This window comes from Mus caroli, chromosome 13, assembly GCF_900094665.2.
Source record: "Mus caroli chromosome 13, CAROLI_EIJ_v1.1, whole genome shotgun sequence".
In the NCBI taxonomy this organism is placed as follows: domain Eukaryota; kingdom Metazoa; phylum Chordata; class Mammalia; order Rodentia; family Muridae; genus Mus; species Mus caroli.
Genome location: NC_034582.1, coordinates 27,402,811 through 27,429,547, shown reverse-complemented (window position 1 = coordinate 27,429,547; position 26,737 = coordinate 27,402,811). Strand labels below are relative to the sequence as shown.

Sequence of the window (26,737 nt, the reverse complement as noted above, 5' to 3'; positions counted from 1 at the left end):
GAACTCACTTTGTAGACCAGGCTGGCCTCGAACTCAGAAATCCACCTGCCTCTGCCTCCCGAGTGCTGGGATTAAAGGCGTGCGCCATCACGCCCGGCTAGTTTAGTTTTTTCTTAATTCTTTTCTGCTCATTCTATTTCCTCCAAGTGTTTTTTGTTTATTTTCTTGCTGGCTTTGTCGTAGTTTTTTCTTTTGTTTTGTTGTTCAGCCTTCCTCAAAATATGTGGCTTTTCTCACATACCTGGTCTAGTAATCCTTGACTTTCTGTTACATTTGAAAATGAGGATTAAGAAGCTAAATGGGAATTTTGAAGACATAGTTAGAACTTACCTATAGTTGTGTATGTCACTATGAGGTGGCCTGACATGGCCATTGAGGTATAAAGTTTGATGCCCTCTTAGTCTACTCCATGGAAGGAAGTAGACCTGACTGCCATCTGCTGGAATATGGACAAGAATCTCAGTCCTCAGCATTCACTAAATTTTTTCCATTTTCAGTGTCTAGACCCTTCCCTTTCCTGGACCTGTGACCTTCAGGCCAGTGACCTCCTTTATCCAGCTGGGTGAAGCGGTTGCCCAGTGGGAAAACATGAGGAGATGAGGGGCTAGCTGCTCTCCCTGAGCATGCTGGGGTTTCTGAAATGCAAACAGGTCCATTCTCAGGTAGCCACCTGTGGCTTCTACTGAGTCTTCAACACTCATCCTCATGTCTTCTAGCTTCTGAAATTTGAGTCTTCTAGTCTCTTCCCTGTTCTTTCAGTACTTGTGAATTTGTTAATTTTGAAAGGAAGCTGAGGACCAAGTGAAGTATACATGTTATTGTTCCTCTTCAGATGCTGGCCAGTCTTCCAGGACCCCCTCTTGTATCATTTCCTAAACTAGGCACTGACTCCTCCTTCATGTCTGAGGAATAAATATTGAGTTTCTGGGACATTTCAGTTACTAAGAAAAGTGTTGCCTCTCAAGTCATCAGGTGCAATTGTCCTGAAATTGAATTTCTTGGTTGGCCTTGCTCTTGTTACCTCAACAGGACTTTTGGATGACTAGATTTCTTCTCTTATTGTGCTGGGGATGAAAGCCAGAACCTTGAACATGAAATGCAAGTGCTGTACCCTGAGCCACACGAAATTCCTAGCCTCATAAGTTAGTAGTTTTTTAATGTTTGGTTTTAGCACCTATTATACATAATTATATGTATAATTATAGGCTTCATTGTGGCATTTTTATATACTTGGACTGTGTAATTTTTTATTATATTCAGCCTCATTACTTTTTCTTGTTCCTCTGACACTCCTACTGACCCCCTTCCTTTTCCTATCTAGTCTCTCCTATTTGTCGTGTGTGTGTGTGTGTGTGTGTGTGTGTGTGTGTGTGTGTGTGTGTGTGTTGCTGTGTGTGTGTGGCTGTGTGGCTGTGTATCAGAGAGGGGAGGAGGCTCACTAGTTTTCACTAGGGCCACTTACTGGAACATGGGTAACGATTTGCTTACAGGAGAATGAGTACCTTGCCAGTGGCTTTACCACTGAAGAAAATATTCATTTAATAGATTAATAGGACTTCATTCGTTGGAGTGATTGTGTTGTTCCTACAAAAAGTAAGTTTTAGAATTGAATTATACAGGATCTGTGCCTAAAGAACTGCCAATCTAAATTAGTAAGTAGTAATTCCTGTTAACTAGCTGAATCCTGTAGTCCCTGTTAAGACATGGTCATTTTATTGACACTGAAGTCTGCTTTGAGTTACAACTTCACTTGGTACGACAAGGTAGCAATGACGGTTCACATATTAACACAAGTGTTTCTTGTATTGTAACTGAATGATTTTGGCCCTTGGCTGAAACTTTTGCTTACTGCCCTCATGAAGATCTAGTGCAGGTGAGAAGGTGGTTTCTTTGAACTTGTTCTGCTGTGATCCATTTCATGGCTCTATTTGCTTCTTCAGTATGGCTGAATCAATTATAGAGGGCAAAATACTCTATTTGACTGTAATAAACAGTTTACAAGATGGAAGACCAGAAGATAGTGCTCAGATAGCCACAAAAAAAAAAAAAAATAGGCTTCTTAGGTCCTTGGACCACATGTGCCAAACACATTGTAACCCTAAATCTGCCTTTGCATTTAATAAGAAGCCCCTGCCGTGGGGAGGGGCCTTCCCCTTTTAGCTAGTGTTACACATCTCAACTATTTGCTGTGATAGCAAACCAACCATGAGAAACAGTAGTCAATTCTAAATTCTTGTTTACAACAATCAAGTATAAATAAGAATGAAATGCTGGCCAACAAGGTGGATCATCCAGGAAAGGTGCTTGCCTCCAAACCTAATGGCCTGAGTTTGATCCCTAGAATCCACATGGTGGAAACAGAGAATAAACTCAAAATTTCGCAAGAGTGCCACACACAGATATAGATACACACACGGTAAGTAAATAAATGTAAGAGGAATAAAAATGTTTTCTTTCGTGACTGTAAAAGATGGTCATGGCCAGATCCACTGAATCACAGGAACAACTCTGACCTTGGCTGCTTTTTCTGCCCTTGAGAAAAGGTTTTACAGAATGAAAGGGTGGTTTGGAAGAAAAGATGGTGATGTGGAAGAAACAGGGGAAGATATGTAGAAGAAGGAAGAGTAGAAAGGAAGGATATGGAGCATAGTGTATGTAAAGTACAGGGCTCAGAGTGTTTACACTCTGGGTTCTTACAAACAAGTTTGCAGTCCATCGGGCTGAAGCTTTTTGTCTGCCCTCATTTCTTTCTGTGACCAAATGGCAATCTGTCTGGAGGCCTTACCAAGGATTTATGAGTTTAAAGGTAGGGAGAGGGCAGTGGGGGGATCTTTTTAAGTGTGCATGTATTTATGTAGTTAGTGTGTTGTGTGTATTTGTATTTTGTGTGTGTGGTATGGAGCAGGGGGTATTGAGTATGAGGGTGTTTATATGTATCTGTGTGTGTGTGTGTGTGTGTGTACAGTGTGTGTGTGTACAGTGTGTGAAATCTGTGTGTATATAGTAAGTCAGTTTGCTTGTCATATATTAAATGCTTAGCTACAAAGGGAAAAGAAAACGTTTCTGTTAACCCTTTGGCTCAGCTGGAGATCCTGTCGTAGAGGTATCTAGGACAGTTAGAACAGTATGAAATGTAGACAAAAAGATGCTTTGAAATTGTCTGCTTTGTGTTACTTGTCTGACTATCTACTCAGCATTAAAACGTTAGGCCTAATTAGTAGATTACCAAATGCTTCTGTTTTAGTTGATCAAGATAAAATTCATGGGACATGACTGCTTATATAATTTATATAGTTCAACATAGTGTCCTATTACTATTTTCATATCTGCCTTGAGTCCACTAGGAAAATAACAAACCAGCAGACTGAGTGTTTCCTCAAGAGACAAATAGTTCCCCTCTGCTGCCAAGTTTATCTTTTGGCAGAGGTGACTTGACAAAATATTCATATACTTCATCAAAAATAAAGTTTTTGAGCCTAGACTGTATTCAACCTGTCTTGATATATAACATTCTTCAGTATTTAATGTTCATTTTTCAGAGTAATTTGTGACATAGTCAAGTAACCATTGACTGTTCTTTTCTTCCCTTTGATCCTTTCGGTCAGTGATGTGAGGAGCACACAAAATTGCCCTGCGTTGAGTCCCAGCTGATAGCAAACTCATTCTAAGGATCAGCACCGAAGCCAAACATTAGCCAGAGTTTTCATTTCTTTTCTTTCCTTGCCAAAGAAATATTTTTTATGAAAATAGCTTAAACCACATAATATATTCTTTTATTGGGATATTAGATTATAGAAATCCCAAGGTCAACAGTAAATCAGGAACTTTCTCTTGTCTTCTTTCTTCAGAGATGGAGAGGTCACTATATTGCCCTTGAATTTAAGACCCTCCTGATTCAGGCCCCAGCCTCCAAAATAACTAAAATTACAGATGTGCACCACCAGGCCCCAATCTAGTTGTTCCATTTAGTGAAAAATGAAAACATAAAGCAGATTAGTAGAGTTTCCCACGAGAAGCTCTGGAAGCCTAGGAGCCTCTTATGCAGCCCACTCAGTGTACCCCTGGAGGGTCATAGTGGCTCCTGATTGTGGTCAACTGCAGATATTTACTGAGGCAAGCTCCAGTCTAGGAACATCCCAGCTGAGTCAGGGGAAATCTTGCTAGAGGACAGGAAATGAACAATTAGTTGTATGCTTTGGGGAGGCTTCATCATCTGTGGCGAGGTGGTAAGGCCTCCTTCACAAGGACATAATGCAGGGATGAACTATAGAGCCAGCAAGGTACAGAACTTATCACGGAATGGGGTGCCATGGACTCATACTAACTAACATATGAAAGAAAGGGGTGGATAAATGACAATAATTAATTCATAATAAATGTCTAAAAAGAATCTTTTAAAGTATAAAAATTCTTTGAGATCCCTAAAAGTTATTCAGTTCCCCCCACAATCTATTTATGTCTAAAGTCTCAGTTTTGAATTCATCTTGATATTCTTTAAATGGAAGCAGGGTGGGGGGTTAAACTTCCTTTCAAACAAATACAGAAAGTTTTGAAAGCCACAATTGCTCTAATAACAAGGTTGAGGGCGGGCCTGCCCCTTCTGTTAATGTGCTTATGCCCTCCTGCTGGGAGAAGACTGGCAAGCCATCCTGAGCATCACAGTATGGCCACATGCTACTAAGCAATTAAGAATTGATTGTTTGTCTTCGTTGCAGGTGGGAAGGAAAGAATGAAAATGAAGTGGGCAGATGTAAAGAGACCGGCAAAGTTCACGTGACTGTGGATCTGAAATACTACCGACCGACTGAAGTGGTAAGGACTCCTCACCACCCAAAGTGTGGCCACCCTTGGCCAGCTGGCTGGGAAAATTCCCTCCTGGAATGCCTGCTGCCAACCTTCAAAGCTCTCTAATACACCTCTCTGGCATACTCCACAGGGCACTTCCCAAGTGAGAATACAGAGAATTAAGTTTGAGATACCATTCTCACCACAAAAATCTATTGCTATATAAAGAAAAACAAGAATAAAATACACCCAGGAAAATACTGATTCTAGAAATGGAGATCATAGCTTGGATAAATCTATCTCATTGGTCTGGCTTGCAGAATAATCCTTGATACCCATAAGATGTCTGCTTTCCCAATCCCTAGACCTGTATGTATTCTAGAGCCAGAGGCCATTTTTCCCAGCCTCCTGTCTCTTGTTCACTGTGTGTGCATACTCTCCCACATATGCCGACTAGCCTGCTCATATACAGTCACATGAGTCACACGACTCATGAAAGTGCTCCCCTACCCTGTAAGGCTCAGCTCAGACAGCATCCTCTTCATGGATCCTTTTCTAACCAATGTTCTACTGCCACTAACATTTCTCCTGTCTTTGTCATTACCCTGAACACTCTAGGACATCGGCTCTCAGTCTCCCTAAAGCTGGGACTCTTTGGTGCATCTCCTCACATTGTAGTGACCGCCAATCCTGGAATTATTTTTGTTGCTACTTCATAACCATAATTTTGCTACTGTGATGAATTGTAATATAAAAATGTGTGTTTGACTATGGTCCTAGGTGACCCCTATGAAAGGGTCATTTGACCCCAAAAGGGGTCATGACCCACAGTTTGAGAACCACTGCTGTAAGACCTGTTAGAATCATTTGTTTTTGTGTTTTCCTTCCTTTACCAGATTCTAACTTCTTTGAGGATAGGAACTTTGGGGAGGAGGAAAAAGACAAAGGAAGAACAAGATGGTTGTTTAATCGTGATTGACTGATCAGTAGACAGAGAAATTTCTAAATACATAAGTTTCAATACTAAGAACTAATTTAGAAGCCAGGAAAGTGGCCCAGTGGGTAAAGGTACTTGCTGCCAATGCTGATGACCTGAATTTTACCCCCACGATCCAAAGGGAAGAAGAGAGAACCCACTTCTAGAAGCCGCCCTCGGCCTTCCGCAGGCACGTGCCAGGCAACGTGCATACACGCATATGCAATCATTCTTTACAAGAGAAGTAGATTGTTAATGTCAGTGCTGTATACTGTTAGTAGGAAACATTTTCCTTTTCTAATTTGATAGCACTGCTTTGACATGATCCATATTCATGATGACAAAACTAAAGGTGTTTAAAATGGAGTATTAAAGATAATGGCACAAGGTGTCTTCAGAGAGAAAGGGTCAAGGTGTGTCCAGTGAGTGGCTGTGGAATGGCACCTTTAGAACCTGTTTTCTCTGGGAAAAGGCAGTGAAGACAGATTGAAAGTAAAATGTACGCTCATTAGCCATCCTTCGAAATGTGATGTTCTGTGCCCCTCCCTGCTACCCTCTCCCCCCCCCCCGCCCCACCCACGAAGGCCATACTCAAGTTTGCCTCTAACACAGAGAAAGAGTCCACACAAAGGAAGTGAACTGTGGCTTGGGAGAGGTAGGCCGTTCAGTCCTGCATTGCAACCCCCCACGGGCGTGGCCAGGCTGTGACACAGAGAGTGATTGTTCTTAGCTAATGGTGAGTGGGTGTGCCTATGAGAGGATGTGCCTGTCCCTGGGGAAGGAAGAGACTAGCCATGCTGCTGCTGACACAGCAAGGACCTCCTCTAGACTCCCAGCCCTCTGCACTCACTCCCCTGGCATGACCAAGGGCTGCAAGGGCCTCATTTCTCTCAATTTCTTTACAAGTCATATACACGGACAAATTTCTGTTCTTACTATTAAAGATGGTTTCAAAGTAAAAATTTCTGTTCTTACTATTAAAGATGGTTTCAAAGTAAAAAACTTTACCATGCCAGCTAAAGCTTGTATTCTTACAACAGCTTAAGCATGCCTCTGTCTCTGATACCAGAATAATTTTAAGAGCAAGTCATTAAGAATGGCGTGTCTGTCATTCTAATTTAGGCAAGATGTGGCATTGATAAATCAGGACCAGAACAAAAGAAGGCAGAGAAAAGGAAGAGGACCCTCTAACAAGACTGTTCTTGAATCCCCACCAATTCCTTCCGTGCCCCACTGCATCCCTCCCATCCCATCCTTTGTTCATTCAAATGCTATCATCATACCTGTTCTGCAACTCTGTTGACACCAGCATAGTGTGAATGTAGAGTGGTGTCAGGTTTCATATGCACGCTTGCTGCCCCCTTTCCCTTGGCTGGCTCTCCCCACAGATTCCCATCACTACCAGATTATAGATCCTGCTCTGTGTTTCGTCTTTTCAAGCCTCTAGGCTGCATTTGCTTCATTCCCCACACTTCACCTTCAGTTGGGCATGCTTTCCTTGCGTAGTGAAACTAAACTTTTAACCCCATTCCTCAAAGCAAGTTCTCTGAAACTTGGATCAACCTGAAGTGACAGGCTTTCTGTGGAGTTGCCTCGAGGGTGACAGTGTTCTTCCAGTTGAAAGGTGACTACATTATAAACAAGCTTTTTCCAAATGGGAGCCCTGTCAGCCATAGAAGTCATTTCCTCTGAACCTTGAGAAACACTAGGTCCCTCAAAGGCTGGCAGCTAGACCCAGTGGACACATATGAAATGAGCATACTCTGAGAAAAAAAGGAAGAATATTGCTTCTTCTATCCAAACATAGTCCTTTCTTCTCAGAGTTCCATCTATCCATGTCCCAAAGGCTTCTTGTTAGGTTTCTTGGGATTCTTTTCACAAGTTAGCAAACTTGTAAAAGTTTGTTTTTATCAGATTTGATCATCTGTCCTTCAAGATCTCCATCATATACAGGTACTCAAAGCCAAAGCATAACCCAGGGCTGAGGGTATAGTGCAGCCTCACTATAAATCTTGTCTAGCATTGTCACTATAAATCTTGTCATAAGGCCCTAGGTTCAATCACTACACTCCCAAATAATTAACTAATGTTCTAATGTATTCATTCTATTTTTTTAAAGATTTATTTATTTATTTATTATATGTAAGTACACTGTAGCTGTCTTCAGACACTCCAGAAGAGGGAGTCAGATCTCGTTATGGATGGTTGTGAGCCACCATGTGGTTGCTGGAATTTGAACTCCAGTCCTTCAGAAGAGCAGTCGGGTGCTCTTACCCACTGAGCCATCTCACCAGCCCTTCATTCTATTTTTAAAAGCATAAACTATATCGTCTATGGAATTGGTTCTAGAATGATCAAAGAGAAAAAAATAACATAAAGAGCCGGGCGTGGTGGCGCACACCTTTAATCCCAGCACTTGGGAGGCAGAGGCAGGCGAATTTCTGAGTTCAAGGCCAGCCTGGTCTACAAAGTGAGTTCCAGGACANAAAAAAAAAAAAAAAAAAAGAAATACTAAATGTTAAATACTAGTTTAGCTAATTACAGAAATTCTTCCTAGGTTAAACAGATAGTACATAGCTACACAGTGCCATAGCATAAAAAAAAAAAAAAAAAAAAAAAAAAAAAAAAACACCAAAAAAAAAAAAAAAAAAAAAAAAAAAAAACACACAACAACAAAAAATAACATAAAGAAAAAATTTAAAACAAGAAGTAATAAAGACATACATACACATCATATATTTTAAAACAATGATATCTTAGAGCAAGACAAACAGAAAATAGAGTTTTCTGTTGTTGTTTTTCTAAATTAGCTGTGGTCTTATCTGACAAGGCCTTTTCCTCAGCAAAGGTAGATATTAACCTAAGAGGCCTCTGATGAACCTATAGGACACAGATAGATCCACGTGTGCCAATGGTTATTCTCCTCATAGACTGCAATACCACGAAACCTTAAACCTTGCTTTTGTATTAGCATGAAGGGTATAGAAGGTTTTTCTTCTGTATCAAGGACTCCAATTTGTGATTAGAGCTGAATGGCACCATATCTTTTATGCTCTGCCTATGACTCTTTATGACTCCTTTGGGTGCTGAGGAGTTTTGCTTCCTGAGAAATTAAGCTGTCCACTTCCCATTGCCCCTGAGCTCCAGAGAATTTGGTGATGACAATATTGAAACCTGACTTGTGTGACACTTGAGACTCCTGCTTTAAGCTGGATCATAGCTCAGTGGTAAAGCCTTTGTCTATATGTGCAATGCGTCATTTTCCATCCATAGACATGTAAAATAAAATAAAACATTACTGCCTTATGTATAATTTCTTTACATGTACTTAGTAATATACAGATTTATTTCATAATACTCTCATTTCTGTCTTTACTATTTTTACTTTTTATATCTGGGTGTTTTGTTTGAATGTACATATACCCCAAGATGTCCATGAGAGTCAGAAGGCAAAGAAGAGTCCCCTGGAATAGGAATTACACTCACTTAGGAGCTACAGTGTGGGTCCTAGGAGTCAAACCCAGATTCTTTTGGAAGAATAATAAGTATTGCTAACCACAGAACCATCTCTGTAGTCCCAGTGTGTTTATTTCTGGGAAAAAGTATTATTGTATTTAAATGTGGGCTTTAAGTTAGAGTGTCTCCATTTAGTACCTGTCAGTTATAAGATGTATATATAACCTTAGGCAAGTTCCTTACTTAATTTCTCAATGCTTCTGTTTCCTCACTGTTGAAAATAGGATTGATTAGAGAATTCCTTTCAAAGAATTATTTGAGGATGAAAGGAGTCATTTATAGAATCTGACAAACAATAAATATCTAATACCATGCCTACATTCATTTCTTATTAATTCATTCCCTAAAATTTATGCCGTGCTTTTAGACCCTGATAATGCGATGGTAAATGAGACTGACCTGCCCCCAATAAATGTAGTAGATGTGCAGCCTCGGTCAATCTCTAGAATCCAGACTTGAAGAAAGTAGCCTGTCACAACCCCAAAACTGTGTGTGTGTGTGTGTGTGTGTGTGTGTGTGTCTGTGTGTGTGTGTGTGTCTCTGTGTGTGTCTGTCTGTGTGTGTGTGTGTGTGTGTGTGTGTCTGTGTGTGTGTGTGTGTGTGTTTGTGTCTCTGTGTGTGTGTGTGTGTGTGTGTGTGTGTGTGTGTGTGTGTGTGTGTGTCTGTGTGTGTGTGTGTGTGTGTGCTCATGTGCACATGTGGATCTGTTAAGTTATATAAAGTGTATATATTTTGTTCTTTTTTGGTTTTCATTTTTTCTTAACGTTCAGTAGCTGTTCAGTGGTGGAGACATATCAGAGAAATATGAGTATTGATATTAGCCTAATACTTATAGAACCATAAAGATGTCTTTTTTGAAAACTTTTAAGCTGAAAAATTCCAAAAGGAGAGATTAATCTAGCATCCCTCCTCTTGTGCCACTTTTTAACTGTATCGGTGTGCGCTTGTGCGCGTGCGCACACACACAAAATGTATTTTGCTTTGTTTTCAGTTTCACACAAACTAAAGTATGTTTTTCTTTTTCCTTTTTTTTTCCTTCAGAGAAATTTAGGAAATGAAGAGAAGGACCAAAATTAAAGTATTTTTCTTTAAAAAACAAAATGGTTTAAACTTTGCTCTCTGCCATTTATTAGCATTTTTCTCTCACGATATCATTACTCTTTAACACTCATTTTTCCTCCCATTGTGTTTTCATGTCCTTGAGTATGATTGGTTTTGTTTTATTTAGACATCTTAAATTCATCTCTAATGACTATATATATTGAGAGGGGAAAATACATGGATTAATATATAGAACTGAGAAGGCAATAACTTCAAAGAAGCCCAGCAAGCCAGCTAAAACTTTTCTCCAGTGACAGCATGTGGCCTGTTCCTAATCAAATTACCATATGCTTGTCGAGTTGTCCCCTCTGCCCCCCATAAACTTTTCCTAATATTTTTCTGTAAATGATGTTAAGCTAAATGGCCTATAATTGCTTGCTCTATCTCGTAGGCTTGTTTAGAATAATGGTATGTAACACTTTCCAGACCTCAGGAATCTGATCTGTCATCGGAGGACTTGTGTAAGTAGCAGTCAGAGCGTCCCTCCACTCTGTCTCTAAGTACCTGGGTAAAGCTCTTGTGTGCTGGCCTTTTGTCCTGAAACTCCCCTTCCCTATACTGCTGTTCTCACCACCTTCTCACACTTGCCTCTTAGGGCAGGAAATGAGATCCCTCTGTGCTATGCCTCACCCCAGCCCTGGTGGTGGTCAGCCCATGGCTGAGGTCCTGATCCTGTGACCTTAAAGTTCTCAGGCCCCCTCCACTCCTGCTTGCTTTTGTTCCTTCCTTTGACTGGTAGAACTGGGGTCAGGGAAGGCATAGAGACCTGATTATGGGCTAGCTCATCTCTTCCGGCACTGCTGACCCTGTAAAAGAAGTTAGGCTGCTGGTTCTGGAAGGTCCTTTGCAATTTTAACATCCTGCCACATAATGTTTTCACAACTACATGACCATGGTGGTTGAAATACTCAGTAGTGCCCGATTATAATGCTTCCTCTTCTGAATTATTCTCTGGCCTTCCCACTACTTGATTTTATAAATAGTTTATATCTCTAAATCACTGTTTATTTTTTTTAAGCCTCCCTCTTAGGCTCCTCATCCTAATCTTTATATCCTTCCTTAATCACATTGCCCTTTCCTGCCCCTTTCCTTCCTTGGACTTAGAAGGAGCTTTAAATTTCAATCTCTTCAGTTGATTCTCAAATATTCCACTGTGTGTTTTCTATACTTCATAAACTCGCATTGAAACCCCTCTGGGCATATACCTTTCCTGCTAAAGCTTGTGATCATTCCCTGGCAGCTGGCCCCCTTGAGAGCAGTTCATATCTAATGAAATAGCAATTATAATTGTGTACAGAGTATAGTGTCCTCAGCTTTTCTCCTGCCTCTTGTATATTTTTCTTATAATGTCAGTAAGGACTCAAAAATCTGTCTATACAGATATATACATTCCATTACCTAAACTTTTGTTTTTGATTTATTCTTAAGCTTAGCTGGTATCCTTATTGCCAGTACTTTCATAACTTACATCAGTAGAGAATTGCTGTCCCTTTTTCCAGTAGAACAAAAACAAACAAAAAAATCTTCATTTATAATCCTAATACTAACTGCTTCACACCTAAAAAGTAATTTCCAAAATGTGCTTTAGCATGTGCCTATTAACTGCGGGGAGAATAGTTAGCCTAAGCTTGACTCAAGCTTCAGCTAGCTCTAATGTACTATTAGCCTCTCTGTTACTGGGGCAAACTCCTGTGAGAAACGGTTTAAAGTCGGAGGAATTTATTCTGTCTCATGGTTTCAGTCCATGACTGGCTCACCCTGCTGTTTCTGGGTTTGTGGTGAAGCAAAGCACCATGGTAAAGGGTGACCTAGAGTAGACCTCTGAATGACAGCCAGGCAGAGAGGGAAAAGGAAAGGAATAAGAGAGGGCAGAAACAGAGGGGGCAAGCTGTATCACATGTGACCAGCTTCCCCTAACTAGCCCCACCTCCCAATAATGCCACGAATCTATCCGTGAAATAATCAGTTGATTACATGGGAGGCCTCCAGATCCAATCAGCTCCCAATGACGTACCATGTCTTGCAGCAAAAGCCTTTTGAAGGACACGTCACACACCGACCAAAGCATATGCATCACCTAGAGCGCTGCAGTTTCCTATGGGAGATCCGTCTGTGGCCAGGTGTGGCCATCTTTCTCATCCCAGCAATTATTCTGAAATCTAAAACACCATTGGCTGGTCTTTAAAATCAAATACGTTCTTTCTGTTCTACCAAGCCATATGAAATAACTAATAATACCATCTAAAATAACTAATAATAAAAGAAAAAAGAAAAACCTCTGTCGATAGAGGCTTAAGCAGTACCCCCAGAGCTCCTTAGGACTAAACCACCAATCAAAGAAAACACATGGTGGGACTCATGGCTCCAGCTGCATACATAGCAGATGGCCTAGTCGGTCATCAATGGGAGGAGAGGCCCTAGGTCCTGTGAAGGCCCTGTGCCCCAGTATAGGGGAATGACAGGGCCAGGAATGGGAGTGGGTGGGTTGGGAAACAGGGGGAGTGGGGAGGGGATAGGGGATTTTGGGAGGGAAAATTAGGAAAGGGGATAACATTTGAAATGTAAATAAAGAAACTATCTAATTAAAAAATAAAAAAGAATTATTGTCTGCAGTACTGCAATAGCCTTCTCCTTTTCTATCTGCCTTATGGTTCCAATAAGGTAAATTTTCTTTTCTTCTTTTTCTTGCTTGTTTGTTTGTTGTTTTGAGGGACAGAATTTCTCTGTGTAGCCCTGGCTGTCCTGGAACTCACTCTGTACACCATGCTGGCCTTGAACTCAGAGAAACATCTGTCTCTGCCTCCCAAGTGCTGGGATTAAACCCACCCTGGCTAAGGTTATTCTTTACCAGATGTAGTTTCTGCACAGCATATTCCTCTAGAAACAGTTTTATTTAATAATTCATTTGTTTATGTATATGTATGTTTTGTTTGCATGTGTGTCTGCACACCAAAAGAATGCATGAGATCCCGTGGACTACAGTTACAGATGATTGTTAGCTGCCAAGTGGGTGCTGAGAATTGAACTCAGTGCCTCTGGAAGATCAGCCAATGCTCTTATCTCCTGAGCCATCTATCCAGGCCCACTTTGTAAATAGTTTTACTGTCTAGGTACCAACTACCCTGAGTCTACTAACTATAGCCTGTGTATCTCCTTTGGGCTCTACCCTGCTGTTATTCTGATGCTTTCTCTCATCTTCTTGCACTGTTGTCTCAGGACAGTCTGGTTTCTTCATTTGCTGTTACCTCTACTAGCAGAGTTGAGATGCCATCTGACTAATTTGTCATAAAGCTCCAATATGAAGCATCCACAAATGATTATTCTTTGATATAGCTCTGGTCTACTTCCTAGACAAAAGTGTTCAACATGTGGTTCCTTTGACCTTTATTCAGGGAAAAGCATTGTCCTTGATAGCAAATTGAGTGTGTGTGTTTTGTCATGCAGAGATAAAGGGCTGGTTTCCTGGCTGAGTCAGGTGTTCCCTGCTTCATGAAAACTGGTTTGAAAATGTTGGACTAAAAGCCTAGCCTAGACTAAACATGATTGAAGTACACGTTAAAATCTAGGCTTTAGTGGCCACAAAGGAATCCTGTAGTATATGGATGTTTGCCTCTATATGTGCTCAGTGCCCTCAGAGGCCAGCAGAGGGCATTGGGTCCCATGGAGCTAGAGTTATAAGTGGCTAGGAGTTGCCATTTGGGTGCCAGGAATCAAAACTTGGTATGCTGGAGGAATAATCAGCACTCAGCAATCATTGAGCATCTCTCTAAAGTCCCTGTTGATATTTTAAACACCATTCCAATTCATCTTCACTTTCTCAATATTTAAAAATACAATATGCTGTATATAATTGAGGTCTTAGAGATCCGGTGGAAAGAGTGTTTGTTGAATACCTTTCATGGAAACTATTTCCAATTAGTAACATCCTGAAGCCAAACAGCAGAGTCTACAGAACTGCAAGGGAAGATAAATCACTAACATAAAGCAGTAGAGGTGAGAAAAGCAGGCCATTGGAAAGATAAGGCTATGAGATTAGAGATTACACAGAACAGCAGCATGTGGGAAAGCAGCCTGAGCAGAGAGAGTCACCAGTACCAGAGAATGGGGGAGTGGGGGCCAGCCCAGATAAAAGGTCAAAGAGAAGACTGATGTACAGGAGGAGTGGCTTTGTCACATTCGCCTCAGTGCCTTGGAGATATCCATGTGGCAAGAACAAGGAGGCAGACTGGGCTGGAAGCCTTCAGCAAGGGAAGGAGGTCAAAACTAGGGATAGACATACAAGAGGCAGAAGTGGAAGCCATTAAGATGAACTCCCCAGAAGCACATTTCTGGAAGATGGGGGAAAAAGAGTACAGAGAGTTAGTCTCAAATCCAGGCAGACCTGAAGTCCAGGAGGTGAGTCTGAGAAAACATGGCTTAAGAATTCTTAGATTTAGGCCAGGCTTGGTGGTGCACACTTTTAATCCAAGCACTCAAGAAGTGGAGGCAGGTGGATCTCTCTGAGTTTGAGGCCAGCCTGGTCTATTTAGTGAGTTCCAGGATGGCAAGGGCCATGTAGAAAGACATTCACACACACACACACACACACACAGAGAGAGAGAGAGAGAGAGAGAGAGAGAGAGAGAGGCATTTGTACCCTAGGTCCACTGGCCCAAACAAAACTATCTCCTACCTCCCCTTCTGTCTTCTGGCTCAAGGACAAAGCAAAGGGTTTCTATTAGTAGATAGGGACAACCCATCTCAAGCAAATGAACTTCCAGAGGTAAGCAGGTGCCCTACTATTATTATACCTGACCTAGAAGTTGGGTTGAGAACGTTTTAAAGTTCTGAAAATAAAAGAGCTATATAAATATTATTTTCTTGTGCTCTGTGTTATCTTTTTCATTAGTATACTTGTTAATAATTATCCTCCTTATCAGCATTTACTCTTGTGAGGTCAGTAGTTATCAAAAGACACCCTCTAGAACTTGAGATTCAACTCCTGAGATTTTCCTCTAAATATTTGTTTTGTACGTAGATAGCATAATACAGAAAAAAAAATGGCTACTCAGTACTGACAGATCTCTGCTTCTTGAATCTGGGGTAAGAAGATCATGGTAAAAGGTAGGAACATGTTGGGCTGTTAACCCTCCTCAGATTCTACCTAAGCTGTATCTTCCTGGACTCTGTGAGTGAATGGTGATAAGATTACATTCTGACACTGCTAGAATAGCCTTAACATCGCCATCAGGGAAAGCATTCACCCAGGACAGTTAACCAGCATCCACTTCCAGTGTTTAACTTACAATACCCCTTTCACCTACAGCTCATCAATGTTCTAAAAACATGTCTGTGCTTGTTGCTTGTACCTTAATGATGTCCTTTCAATAATATAAAATCTATGTTTAGTTTCCTATTGCTACTATTTCTAATTACCAAGAATTCCTATCATTTTTACAGAAGTGGGGTCAGAAATCCATAACTTGTCTAAGGTCAAACTTAGCAGGGACACATTCCTTCTAGAAGCTCACTGGAAGGTTTCAGTTTCAAAAATGAACAAGTTCATTACTAGGACACTCATTTGTCGTTCAGAAAGCCTGTCAGAAATCACTTTGAGGAGGAAAGAAGGACATTGAACCTGGCTCATTGTCCGTTGATTGATTCATAATATCCACTTTCACACCATACAAATGGTAACAAACCTTCATAAAGTCAGAGAAAGATTTCCTCAAAGCCCCCGGACTAATTTTCTAAGGAAAGAGAATTTGAAAGTAGGTTTGGTGAGTTTTCTATCTAAAGAGAGTTGGAAGTCAGTAAGGGAAAGGAAGATTGCTTCCAATTGGATCGGAGGTACCACTATTATACATCAGCAGTTAGATGCAGACTGCCAGGAACCCTAACAAAGGAGGCTGATCACCACGTCTCCCCACCCACCCTTGCCTAACCTCCTACATGGCCTGAAGCAAGTCCTTCTGTCTGGATCTCTGGCCTGTATGGCCTTCTAAATGTCCCTCCCTTTCATTCGTACCTTCCTACTTCCTATGGCTTCTTTCAGTCTTAGCCTCCTTTTGTTCTGCCCTTCTCTTGGGTTCATGCTGAATCTTAAGCAGCCATCTTGTACGGCACATGGCAGAGCTGCTTCTGAGACCAGCAGCCTGTCTAGATAACTGGCATCAGACCCTGGTACACGCAAATCCCAGAGAATGGCCCCTAACTTGTCCCATTAAGTCAGTTAAACACTTTTGTGTTTAAGACAGATTCTTAAACAGTTCCCAGCTGTTCTAGAAATTCAAAGGCAGAGTGGAGAGAACCCTCTTTGCATGGGAGAACTGTTTATATCAAAAGCATGAGTCCTTAATAGTCTTTTCGATAAAATCATGCTAAAGACTCTAAATTTTCTCTTTTCTATATTTCTCAATGTCATAATAAAAGTTTCCCTCTCTTCCAGAGATTTTGTTGAGAATAAGTCTGACTCCAGGTGTGCTTCTTACATTTAAAGTCAGGTTGTTTCCACTGCATTTTAAAAATAGGCGAGAAAAAGGTGTTCATAGCATCGTTGTCTGTTGGAATGTGGGGTATATGTAAGTTTTCTCTGAGACAATTTAATAAGAGTTTCTTGTTTCTTTTTTTCTTTTTTCCTTTTCTTTTTTTTCAAGACAGGGTTTCTCTGTGTAGCCCTGACTGTCCTGGAACTCACTCTGCAGACCAGGCTGGCCTCGAACTCAGAAATCCACCTGCCTCTGCCTCCTGAGTGCTGGGATTAAAGGCGTGCACCACCATGCCTGGAAAGTTACTTGTTTCTGAATGAGTCTTCATTTTAGATTATGAGGAAGTGCAATAATCCCTTACTGGAATTATATTGGAAAGAAAATATAGTGATAATTTGGATATACCTTATTACTTACATTATAAATCTCTAATGCATGTCTCAGCACCTTTTTCTCAATATCCATACTTTAGTCAATCTCCTAAAAGCTCCTGATCTCCATTTAATCCTATCTTCCTCCTATGACATAACAATGGGAATACTCCAGCCATCTCAATGGACACCTTGTAGAAATGGGTGGATTCTTAGTTTTGAAGTATTGCACTATCATCAGCCCCTAGGTGAAGCTATCCCTTCCTCAGGCTGAGTCAGCTGACCTCCTGCTGAAGCACTTGCTCCACTGTAGTAGAGTGTGTAAGTTTTGCCTGGGAGGAGAGTGATAGTGGTGGCCTTGATGAAAGGATGTGTACTCAGCAGCAGAGCCACCCTCATGCTTTCCAGTCAGCTCCAGCACCACGAAAGTTACTCCGAATAGTATATTAAATTATAATAAAACTTCAAATAGTAGAAGTAAGGAGAAATTTCTCCTGGTTTTCTTCTTTAAATTCTTTATTAAAATGACTGCCGAAATTCTTTCCAGCCTTTAAAATATCCTGATTCTATCTATCTTTATCTTTTCCTTATATTTTTCCCTGGTAGTTCTTTTACTTTGTGACCCTCACCTTTTAGCATTTTTACAGAAGAAGTTCCCTTGATTTTTCTTCATATATTCTAAAATTATGGCTTCATTAGCTTTCCTATACTCAGCCTTGCAATTTTCTCTTTAATTTATTCTATTCATCTCACACAAGCTCAACAAAGCCGGATTGATTCTCAGTTCTTCCACCCTATTCTATAATTTCATCAAAGCAGGGTACCACTGTACCCACTGTATGGGGACACTCTGTGAACAGTCTGGCCACATCTTTGAAGATTAAGGGTACTGTACCAATAGGTACAAAAGGTACCTTATGTGATTTCTATCTAAAGAAAGTTTTTTGCTAAAAATGTTCATTTATAGTAAAAGCATTAAGAAATAACCCTGCTGGATCTACTAGTCAGATGAATGGAGGGGATATGGGTCAAAACAGTTAATTTTTCTTTTGGTTCCTTATGCTTCATGCTGTCAGGCATGCCTGTTTGTTTTACATAACATGGGTTAGGGAGTGAGTATGGGGCATAGGGAAGTCCGTTGATCCAATCCTGTTTTACTGTTGGTGAGATGAAATACTGTCTTGGTGAATCAGCACCTCCCACTTGTCTTAAAGGTAGGATGGTTGCTTATGCCAATGCATTGTCTTCTCATTCAGCTGGTGAGGAGGGGAGTGGGAGGCAGCCACAGGGAGGAGACTCTGAACAAACAACCCAAGCCCTGGATCCCAGTGTGGGTGGGTAGTGGGTGCTGGGAGCAACCAGAGTTTGTGCCCAGTTGTCACATGTGATGCTGAGCAATCACTAAGTGATTCCAGAAAGGAGGTGAAAAGATAACATAGGAATTCACTGGAGAATAAGGGCATTTCATCCCATGCAGAGAGCAGTGGCTAAGGGAGTGTTTTTAATCGTGGTCTCATGTAACTCATCTAGGAAAAGACTAATGCCTACCCCATTGTTCAGGTTTATCTGTAAAACATAACATAGAGTTAGTTGCTAATCTGTTCCGAGTTCTCCCAATGAGTTTACCATGGTTCTTCCAACTCCTCAGCCTCCTGTCAATCGATGGCTCTGTGTAGTCTATCTTTACAGAATTATGCTTTTTAGAAGCACAGATTCAATGCTGCAGTTTTCAAACAGCCTTACATATCTGTTCTTTGTCCCCATTCACTGCTGAACATTTGTCAGACATTCTGTTTCATCTTACCTTCTTTTGCCCCTCCCCCAACTAAATAATATTTATATTGTTCAGCTACCAAACTCTGTCAAAATCTAAATTCAACAGAAACATTTGCTTACTAGAAATAGTCTCCTCTCCTTTACTGCCTCTGTGTGTGTGTGTGGGGGGGGGGGGGACGGACTATTTTTCTAAAACAGCTCTTTCTTAATCTTTATATTTTATCAGCCAGGGTAACTTTATTTTTGGACCCTTTGAGGTCACCATACATTGACGATAAGTCACCATTTATTTATTCTGCCTGTTGTATGTTTGAGTGACAGTTTGCACCACAACTCACCTAGGAAAGTATACTAAGATTATATTTTATGTATTTACTTATTTATGTGAACCATTGACAATAATGTTGGTTTATTCCTGTAAAGGAAACAATGAAAAATATTTCGGTCAAAATAATTAGGGGTTGAGGTGGAAGGCAGCATTGCAAAGTTCTTTATTTGGTTACCTGTATCTTCACCTTTGTACATTATCTCAGTTTTGCCAGCATTTAAGTTAAGAATGATGATTCTAAACTTCAGAAAAACAGTAGGAGATTAAACTAGTGTTTGTGAAATGTGTTGAAATTATATGATCAAGGATACTATCGAGAAGTGATATGATTGCTCTCAAAGAAAAGAACACCTCAAAGGAGTCTGAATTCATCTACCTAAATTATCCATCATCTTCTCTATCTATCAGGAAGCTTCAGACTTCTAATCTCTTTTTCTCTCTTGAGCCTCGAGTCTGTTTCCAAGTGTTCGGGAGGGCTAAAGAGGAGGCCACTTTTATGGAATCATAAATAGAAATGTGTCAGGCATTAGTTAAAGCTCAGGTTAGGACTTAGACAAGGTTTGTAGGGTGTGTTCAATTGACTATGCAGCAAAGCAGGTATCAGATAGCCAGCATGTTATGTTAGCCCCAAATGCTCACAGTCATATTTTCCATGCCAGAAAAATTTGACCTTTTACCTAGCTCATCCCATGTAGCCAACAGAGACTTTGATCTACACTTCCCGAAACTGGCTGAAAAGATGGCCCTCCCAAGTCACTTCCAATGCAAGAAAGGGAGTAGCAAGCAGTTTAGTGCCTCAGAGGCAGATAAACTGATAGTGTAGAGATAAGCAAAGAGAGTGTGAAGAATGCAAAGGGACACCTCAACACCACAGGCCAAATACACACAGGTTCAGTATAAACAGGACCAAGATGGGTTTCTCTTTTATTTCCCACCAGAGTATTTCATTGTGAGTTAAACTTAGAACAACTGTGAATATAGTGTTTCCCATGAGTTCTTAGAAAATTACCCAGAACCCCTTTCTCCTTGGGCAATATTACCAATTTAAGTAGAATTACTGCCATATTTTGTAAAAGGTCACCACCTTAGTCCATAGTTCTTAGGGTGGTCTTTCAGACTTAGGCTGAAAGCTGTTAAGAGATTTGTCCTCCTACCACTAAGGCAGTAACTTTGGCAATTCAAATTAACAAGAATCTGAACAGCCAGCTTCAAGGCTATCCAAGCATTGGCTCTTGAGCAATCTGCATTAAGAGCAATGGAGATAGCTTGGTTGTCCTTGAACTTTTCAGTTTCATTAACTTTGTTTAAACATGATGAAATCTGATTGTGTCTGGGAAAATGCTCAGTTTAGCCTTGTGTGTCTAATGGTAGGGGGCTTCATTCCTTCCAGTCCCCATGCTTAGTTAGATTACAGGGCCATGTACACCCCTTCTCTTCTCCCTGCCAGAGGTTTTTATCTTTGTCTAAGAATACCCTTATGTAGATTTACATCTTTGTAAATATATTTTTACTGATCTAACTTATACCTGTATCGCTTCTGGTCTGTGGCCAGCCCTTCTTAAATTTGTAGTTAAATACTCTACATGAATCTAAATGAATGCCATAGATACGCATAGAAAAGAAAATCAAGAATCAGCAGGCTACTTATCTATGAGACAGATGAACTCTTTAGCCAGCCAGTAAGTCCTTTGGGCAGCCTGTGGTAAAGTGTCTTGAATCTGTGCTCAGGCTCCTCCCATTCAGTAGATAGTAGAATAGAAGCTGGGCATTCTGGAACATAGGCAAAGTGACACACAGCGTGCAGGTGAGCAGCCCTCCTGCAAGAGGGCTGATGAACTGTGATTCTTGGGATACATCCAGCTTTAACAGGAGCCCTAGCTTCAGAGACTCGGGCAGAGTAAGGGGAATTTTTAGATCAGAAATAATTTACATGCAATATACTTTGGGGTTTCATGCAATCTTTTTAAATATAGGTGTAATTTTTATTGACCATTTCCAGAAATGAATATGCAGTTAAGCCAGAGCTGCTCACAAGGTGCTGGCTTGCACAAGCTATGTTGACTAGATTCTTAGGCTTCACCTCAGCTGAGCCAGGCAGAGTCACAGCCAAACAAAGCACTCTCTCTCTCTCTCTCTCTCTCTCTCTCTCTCTCTCTCTCTCTCTCTCTCTCTCTCTCTCTNCTCTCCCTCTCTCCCTCTCTCCCTCCCTCCCTCCCTCCATCCACCCCTCCCTCCCTCAGATCTCAAGTGCCTATTTGGATGTATTTTTAAAGATTTGTTAATCTGTGTATATGAGTGTTTGGCCTGGGCTTATGTTTGTGCACCATATGAATGTATACCTAGTGCCCGTGGAGGTCGGATCCCCTAGAACTAGAGTTGCAATCGGTTGTGAGCCACCATGTGGGTGCTGGGAGTAGAATTTGGGTCCTCTGAAAGTCCTCTTAGTCACTAAGCCATCTCTCCAGCCCCTCAAGCTCCTGTTTTGAAACATATCTCTCAGTTCCAACTCTAAATCCCATTTAGAGCATTTTTCCATGGTCATTTCCTTTTGTTCTCTAAGGTGAACAAGCAGTGACTTACTAACTGTGTGAGCGTGTCCAGCTAATCAAGTTCTTGTGTTAGAAAATAGAGAAGTGCCTTGGCCATGTCAGTTGTCATTTCTCTTCATGATGATCAGCTAAAAATATAAGTGAATTGAAACTTCTCCCTGGTTCCTGAGAACAGACAGTGACGACCCTTGTGGAGCTGGGACGTGTGCCATGGTTTGAGGGTGTGGCTTCTCTTCCCCATCTTCAGAAGCATGGATCCTCCGTATGATGTCCTACTCTGACCTAGGAGCACTGCCTTTACTGTCCTCATTGCAGAGGAGGAAACTAGCCCAACAAAGGACCAAAGGACTTCCCCGAGGATGCACTGTGTGACACTGGCATTTGCCAGGCTATCCTTCCCCATCCTTTCCTTTTTCCAGGACTATGTTATTCTGGCTGCCTAATAATCTTAGTTCCTCTACCCTTTAGGCCTTCAGAGATACCCTGTCCCTGCCACCACTCCCTCTCTCAGTTCTTCTGCCTAGGACCTCACAGCACTATGGAGATGGGTGCTGCCTTCCCACTTCGCTAAGGACTGTCCTGTCTTGCTCAGCCTCTGGGCACCTCCTTAGTAGGCTGAAACTACAAACCATATTCAAACCTAACTTGTCAAGACTACCTGTGGAGCTGGAGATCCCAGCTGGCTATGTGTTTTCTGCCAACAGTGCAGGCACCGAGCCTGGATGGAGCCTCTGAAGAATGTTCTGAGAGTGGGAAGTGTCAAGGCCCAACAATGGCTCTTTGTCCTTTCTGTGTGTAATTGACACATTCTCTTTCAGAGCAGAGCTACTTCTGAGCTGCATTAAAGGAAAGCCCAGGGCCAGTGAGATGGCTCAGTAGATAAAGGTGATTGCCACCAAGTCCACCAACTTCTGACCTCCATATGTGGCCATGGTGTGTGTATGTGTGTATGTGTGTGTGTGTGTGTGTTATATGTACGCATATGCGTGCGTGCACAGGTGCACACACACATAAATAAATAAATAAATAAATAAATAAATAAATAAATAAATAAATGTGAAAAAAAGACCAGACAATAGAAAAAAGCAAAACCCAACAGCTCTGCAGGACATAGACTGTGACTATGTGACCACTACACATATTAGTCCTTTGAGATTCCAGTGCCCAAAAGGTGTAATCAAGGCCCACCTATTGTCACTATCTTTCTTTAAGGTGTCCTTGGGATTTCTAACATAGATCTGAGCTTTCGATTTAAAAGTCTATTCTAGGGCTGGGGATATTCTAAGGTTCAATGAAAGAGCACTTACCCAGCATTCTTGCAGCTCTGGGCTAATCACTGCCAGTGCCAAAAAACCAAAATGGAGTAAAAGGAGCACTCATGTAGTGAGGTCACAGAAGACACTGAAGAAAACCCAAGCACACTTTCCCATGTTCTGAATCGTCAGCCCACTGTGATCCTAGGTTATGGTCTTGTCTCAAGTGCTGCCTTCAGCTAAACTGTTTGTTGTTAATAGCCTCTTCTGTGGCACAGTGACTTGCTCATCTGTGTGCAGAGGAGAATGAGGCCCACTCCCGTGGTATGTTCATCTGGGAGTCCTGACAGGACCTCAGGAGGGTTCTGACCGCAAGCCCACTACACTGCTCCTCCCTTCACCCTCCATTGCCCTTTAGTTTCTCTGAGCACGCCTCGCTGCTTAAAGGGAATGCTGCCTTGAAGTGGGGTGATACCTCAAGTGTCAGGAAAGTTAAAAACTTCTTGATGTTTCTCTCTCTAGCTTTGAGATACATAAAGATGCCATGTTGTGTTCCACATCATTTCTAAAAATGGTTAATAAATGGCTCTGTCCTTGTCCTTCTGTTGCTAGTGGAGTATGGATGGTCTCCTGATTCCTCAAGGTGCCTTGTCTCTATGCCATTAAAGTTGAACAAGTAGTGCATTTGTTTATACCCTTTTTATTTGCATATCACTTATATTGTTTATTTTTAGATGTTTAAGAGCATTTAATTTTCCATATGGCCAGTGAGGGAAGTCTAGTTCAAGAACAAATTTTGAACTTGAAAACATTGTTTTAATGATATTAGTACCACAGCACTCTCAATGAAAATCTGTTTGTCTCATAACATATCTAAAATAAGATCAAGGATATTTTAGCTACATTTAGTTACTGTATGTGATATTATTTTTCATATTTGTTCTGAATTCCATATCTGAATACTGATGGCATGTGTCTCTCAGGAAGAGTAGAGACAGAGAGGACAGGAGTCCAGAAGATGGTGTATAATATAAGACCTGTCCTGGGAGACAAAGGTACATCTTTCCAGAGCCTTCCCCAGACACAGCAGAATGAGACAAAGCTCTAGAGCAGGGCCTTTGACACAACTGTCCTCCTCTCGTTTTGTGTCTCTTCAGTCTGCTATTAAGTCTTTCCCTACCAAGAAGTATGTTTATGTTATGTGTAAATAGGTGCATAAACAGATAATTTTTTAAAAAATCAGAATCTTTTCACCTTAAAACCTTACAACTTGATTTTGTTTCTTTAAAGTCACACAAGTATGGTTAGCAGAGACATGGTTCTGGTGGGTACCGTGAGATATAATTTTAATTCCTTCTATTCCCAACCAATAATAATATTGAAATTTTGAGTAAACAACATTTGAGAGGTACTGAAACCCAAGATCCACTTAAATGCTAAAATACTACTCTGTTATCCACAAACCACTAGTTGTAAGTGGTTCCATGCCCAGTTCTGTTGACAGCAAGCGAATGTGGAAAGTTACAAGCTAGGAACCAGTAAGAGATGCCAAATGTTTCCTCGCCTTCCCCTAAAGTATTGGCATGTGGTTTTGCCTTTAGAGTGATTTCCTTTGATTTTTGAGATCTGTTGGACGACATGATGTCCAGCCACAGAGATCATTAAGCATAATGCTTCCCTTTTTGTGCTAATGTGCTGGGTGAAAAAGGAAGTATAACAGATATGCAGTAATATGGCCAAAACTGTGTGAGAAATCCTGTGTACAGGTGGGGCATCATGGTCATGCCCACCCCTCAGTATCCCTACAGGAGGAGCTCTGTTCCTGCACAACCATCAAGTGTCTGTGGTGTTTAGAAGGCAGACCTCACCGGGCAGTGCTGGTGCACACCTTTAATCCCAGCACTTGGGAGGCAGAGGCAGGCAGATTTCTGAGTTCGAGGCCAGCCTGGTCTACAAAGTGAGTTCCAGGACAGTCAGGGCTATACAGAGAAACCCTGTCTTGAACAAAAACAAAAAACAAAAAAAAGAAGACAGGCCTCCTGTCCTTCTGTGTTCTCCATATGTTGCTGGTGGATGCAAATGACTTTCAAAACAGTGAAATCTTATGCTGCTGTTCTTATCAGTTTGTTATTCTACCTTTAACAAGGTCCAGGTTAGAACAATCAGGCTGGAAATCCTGAGTGCATCACTTGCCTTGCCTTCCCTTCAGCATTCCTTCCTCTAACCTGAACCTGGATCTTTTGCCTACTTGTCAATCAGACTCATTGCCCTTGACTCTCATTTTTCTACCAGCCTCCAACTCTGACTTGGCCTCTGCCCCATTTGCTTCTCAGACTCATCACCCTGAATCTGACCCTGTTTTCCATTGCCCAACACCCACAGTTGTGCCCTGCGTTCTATCACTGTTGCATCCAGCCATGGATGATCTGGTAATGCCCACTACATCCAGAGACCTCAATTTCATCACCATTTCTATCTTCCTTATTCTAGCCCCTCTATAGAATTTCCTTGCAACTTCCAGGAGTGAAATAAACAGTTTGGTCTCATGAGACGTATGTATACAGTTTCATGCCTTCTGTATCCCTTGACCATAATTCCAAGGTACTTAAAAGTAACAAATATTCTCTCATAGCTCATTTGACTATAAAACATCTAACACTGGACTATTTGTTGCCTGGTTTTGTGATTGTGTTTCATTGAGACAGAGTATCCCTTTGTAGTTTAAACCCAATATATAGACCAGGCTGGTCTCAAACTCATAAGAGATATATATGCCTCTGCCCCTCTGCCCCTCTGCCTCGATGTCACGCTGCTCCCCAAGTGCTGGAATTAAAGGTGCATGCCATCACTCCTAGCAGCTATCCTTTTACCTTTTCATGTTAAGTATGCATATATCTTGCTGAAAGACTTATAATAAATAGATAATATATTGATTTTCCATTTCACTAAGGTACTGGTGGCTTAGGATTCACATAAAACCAAATTAACCACCTAGATACTGAGAGTGAAAAGGGGACCAAGTCAAATATAGGCAAGTGTAGGCCAAGAATGTCTGTGCACGTGGGCACATTCTCCTGCACTGACTTCCCTGACCATCAGAGCTTTGTGCAGCCACAGCACTACAGTTTCTAATGTTCCAGAAATCATTTTTAGTTATGATCTAGTCAGAGAAAAGCCTACTGTATGGCCAAGGTATTTGTAAATAAAATGTGAGTCTGACTCTTATTTCTGGAAGCATGGAACTGTGAGGAAGAACCACCTAACTTTTATAGATCCTAAAGCTACTTCATGATCTAGTTCTAAAAGGACCCTTTAGGTCAGACAAAGGTACAATTGCCCATCTCCATAATCAGTAGAACAAGAGCTGTCATAATCAGGCATCCAGAATGTTAATCCCAAAGCAAGCCCCAACAGGCAGGGACTATGCTAAAGTTAATTACTTCCTGCTTGTTCACTTTTCTTTTCAGACATTGGAAATAACTATTGCAAGTCCATATACTGCTTTTACTGAGCATATATTGCATCCTAGGCACTGTTAGCTCACTTCATAGCTAGCTAACTCTCTCTCTCTCTCTCTCTCTCTCTCTCTCTCTCTCTCTCTCTCTCTCTCTCTCT

General features: G+C 41.2%; 1 protein-coding gene across 1 annotated transcript in view; it reads left to right on the top strand.

Annotated features, from left to right (window-relative positions):
- Gmds (GDP-mannose 4,6-dehydratase) overlaps positions 1-26,737 on the top strand; it is a 515,369-nt gene that overhangs the window by 411,569 nt on the left and 77,063 nt on the right. The window contains exon 9 of the mRNA XM_021180416.2: positions 4,716-4,812. Coding sequence (XP_021036075.1) covers positions 4,716-4,812 — 97 coding nt within the window. The remainder of the gene's footprint in view (positions 1-4,715; positions 4,813-26,737) is intronic.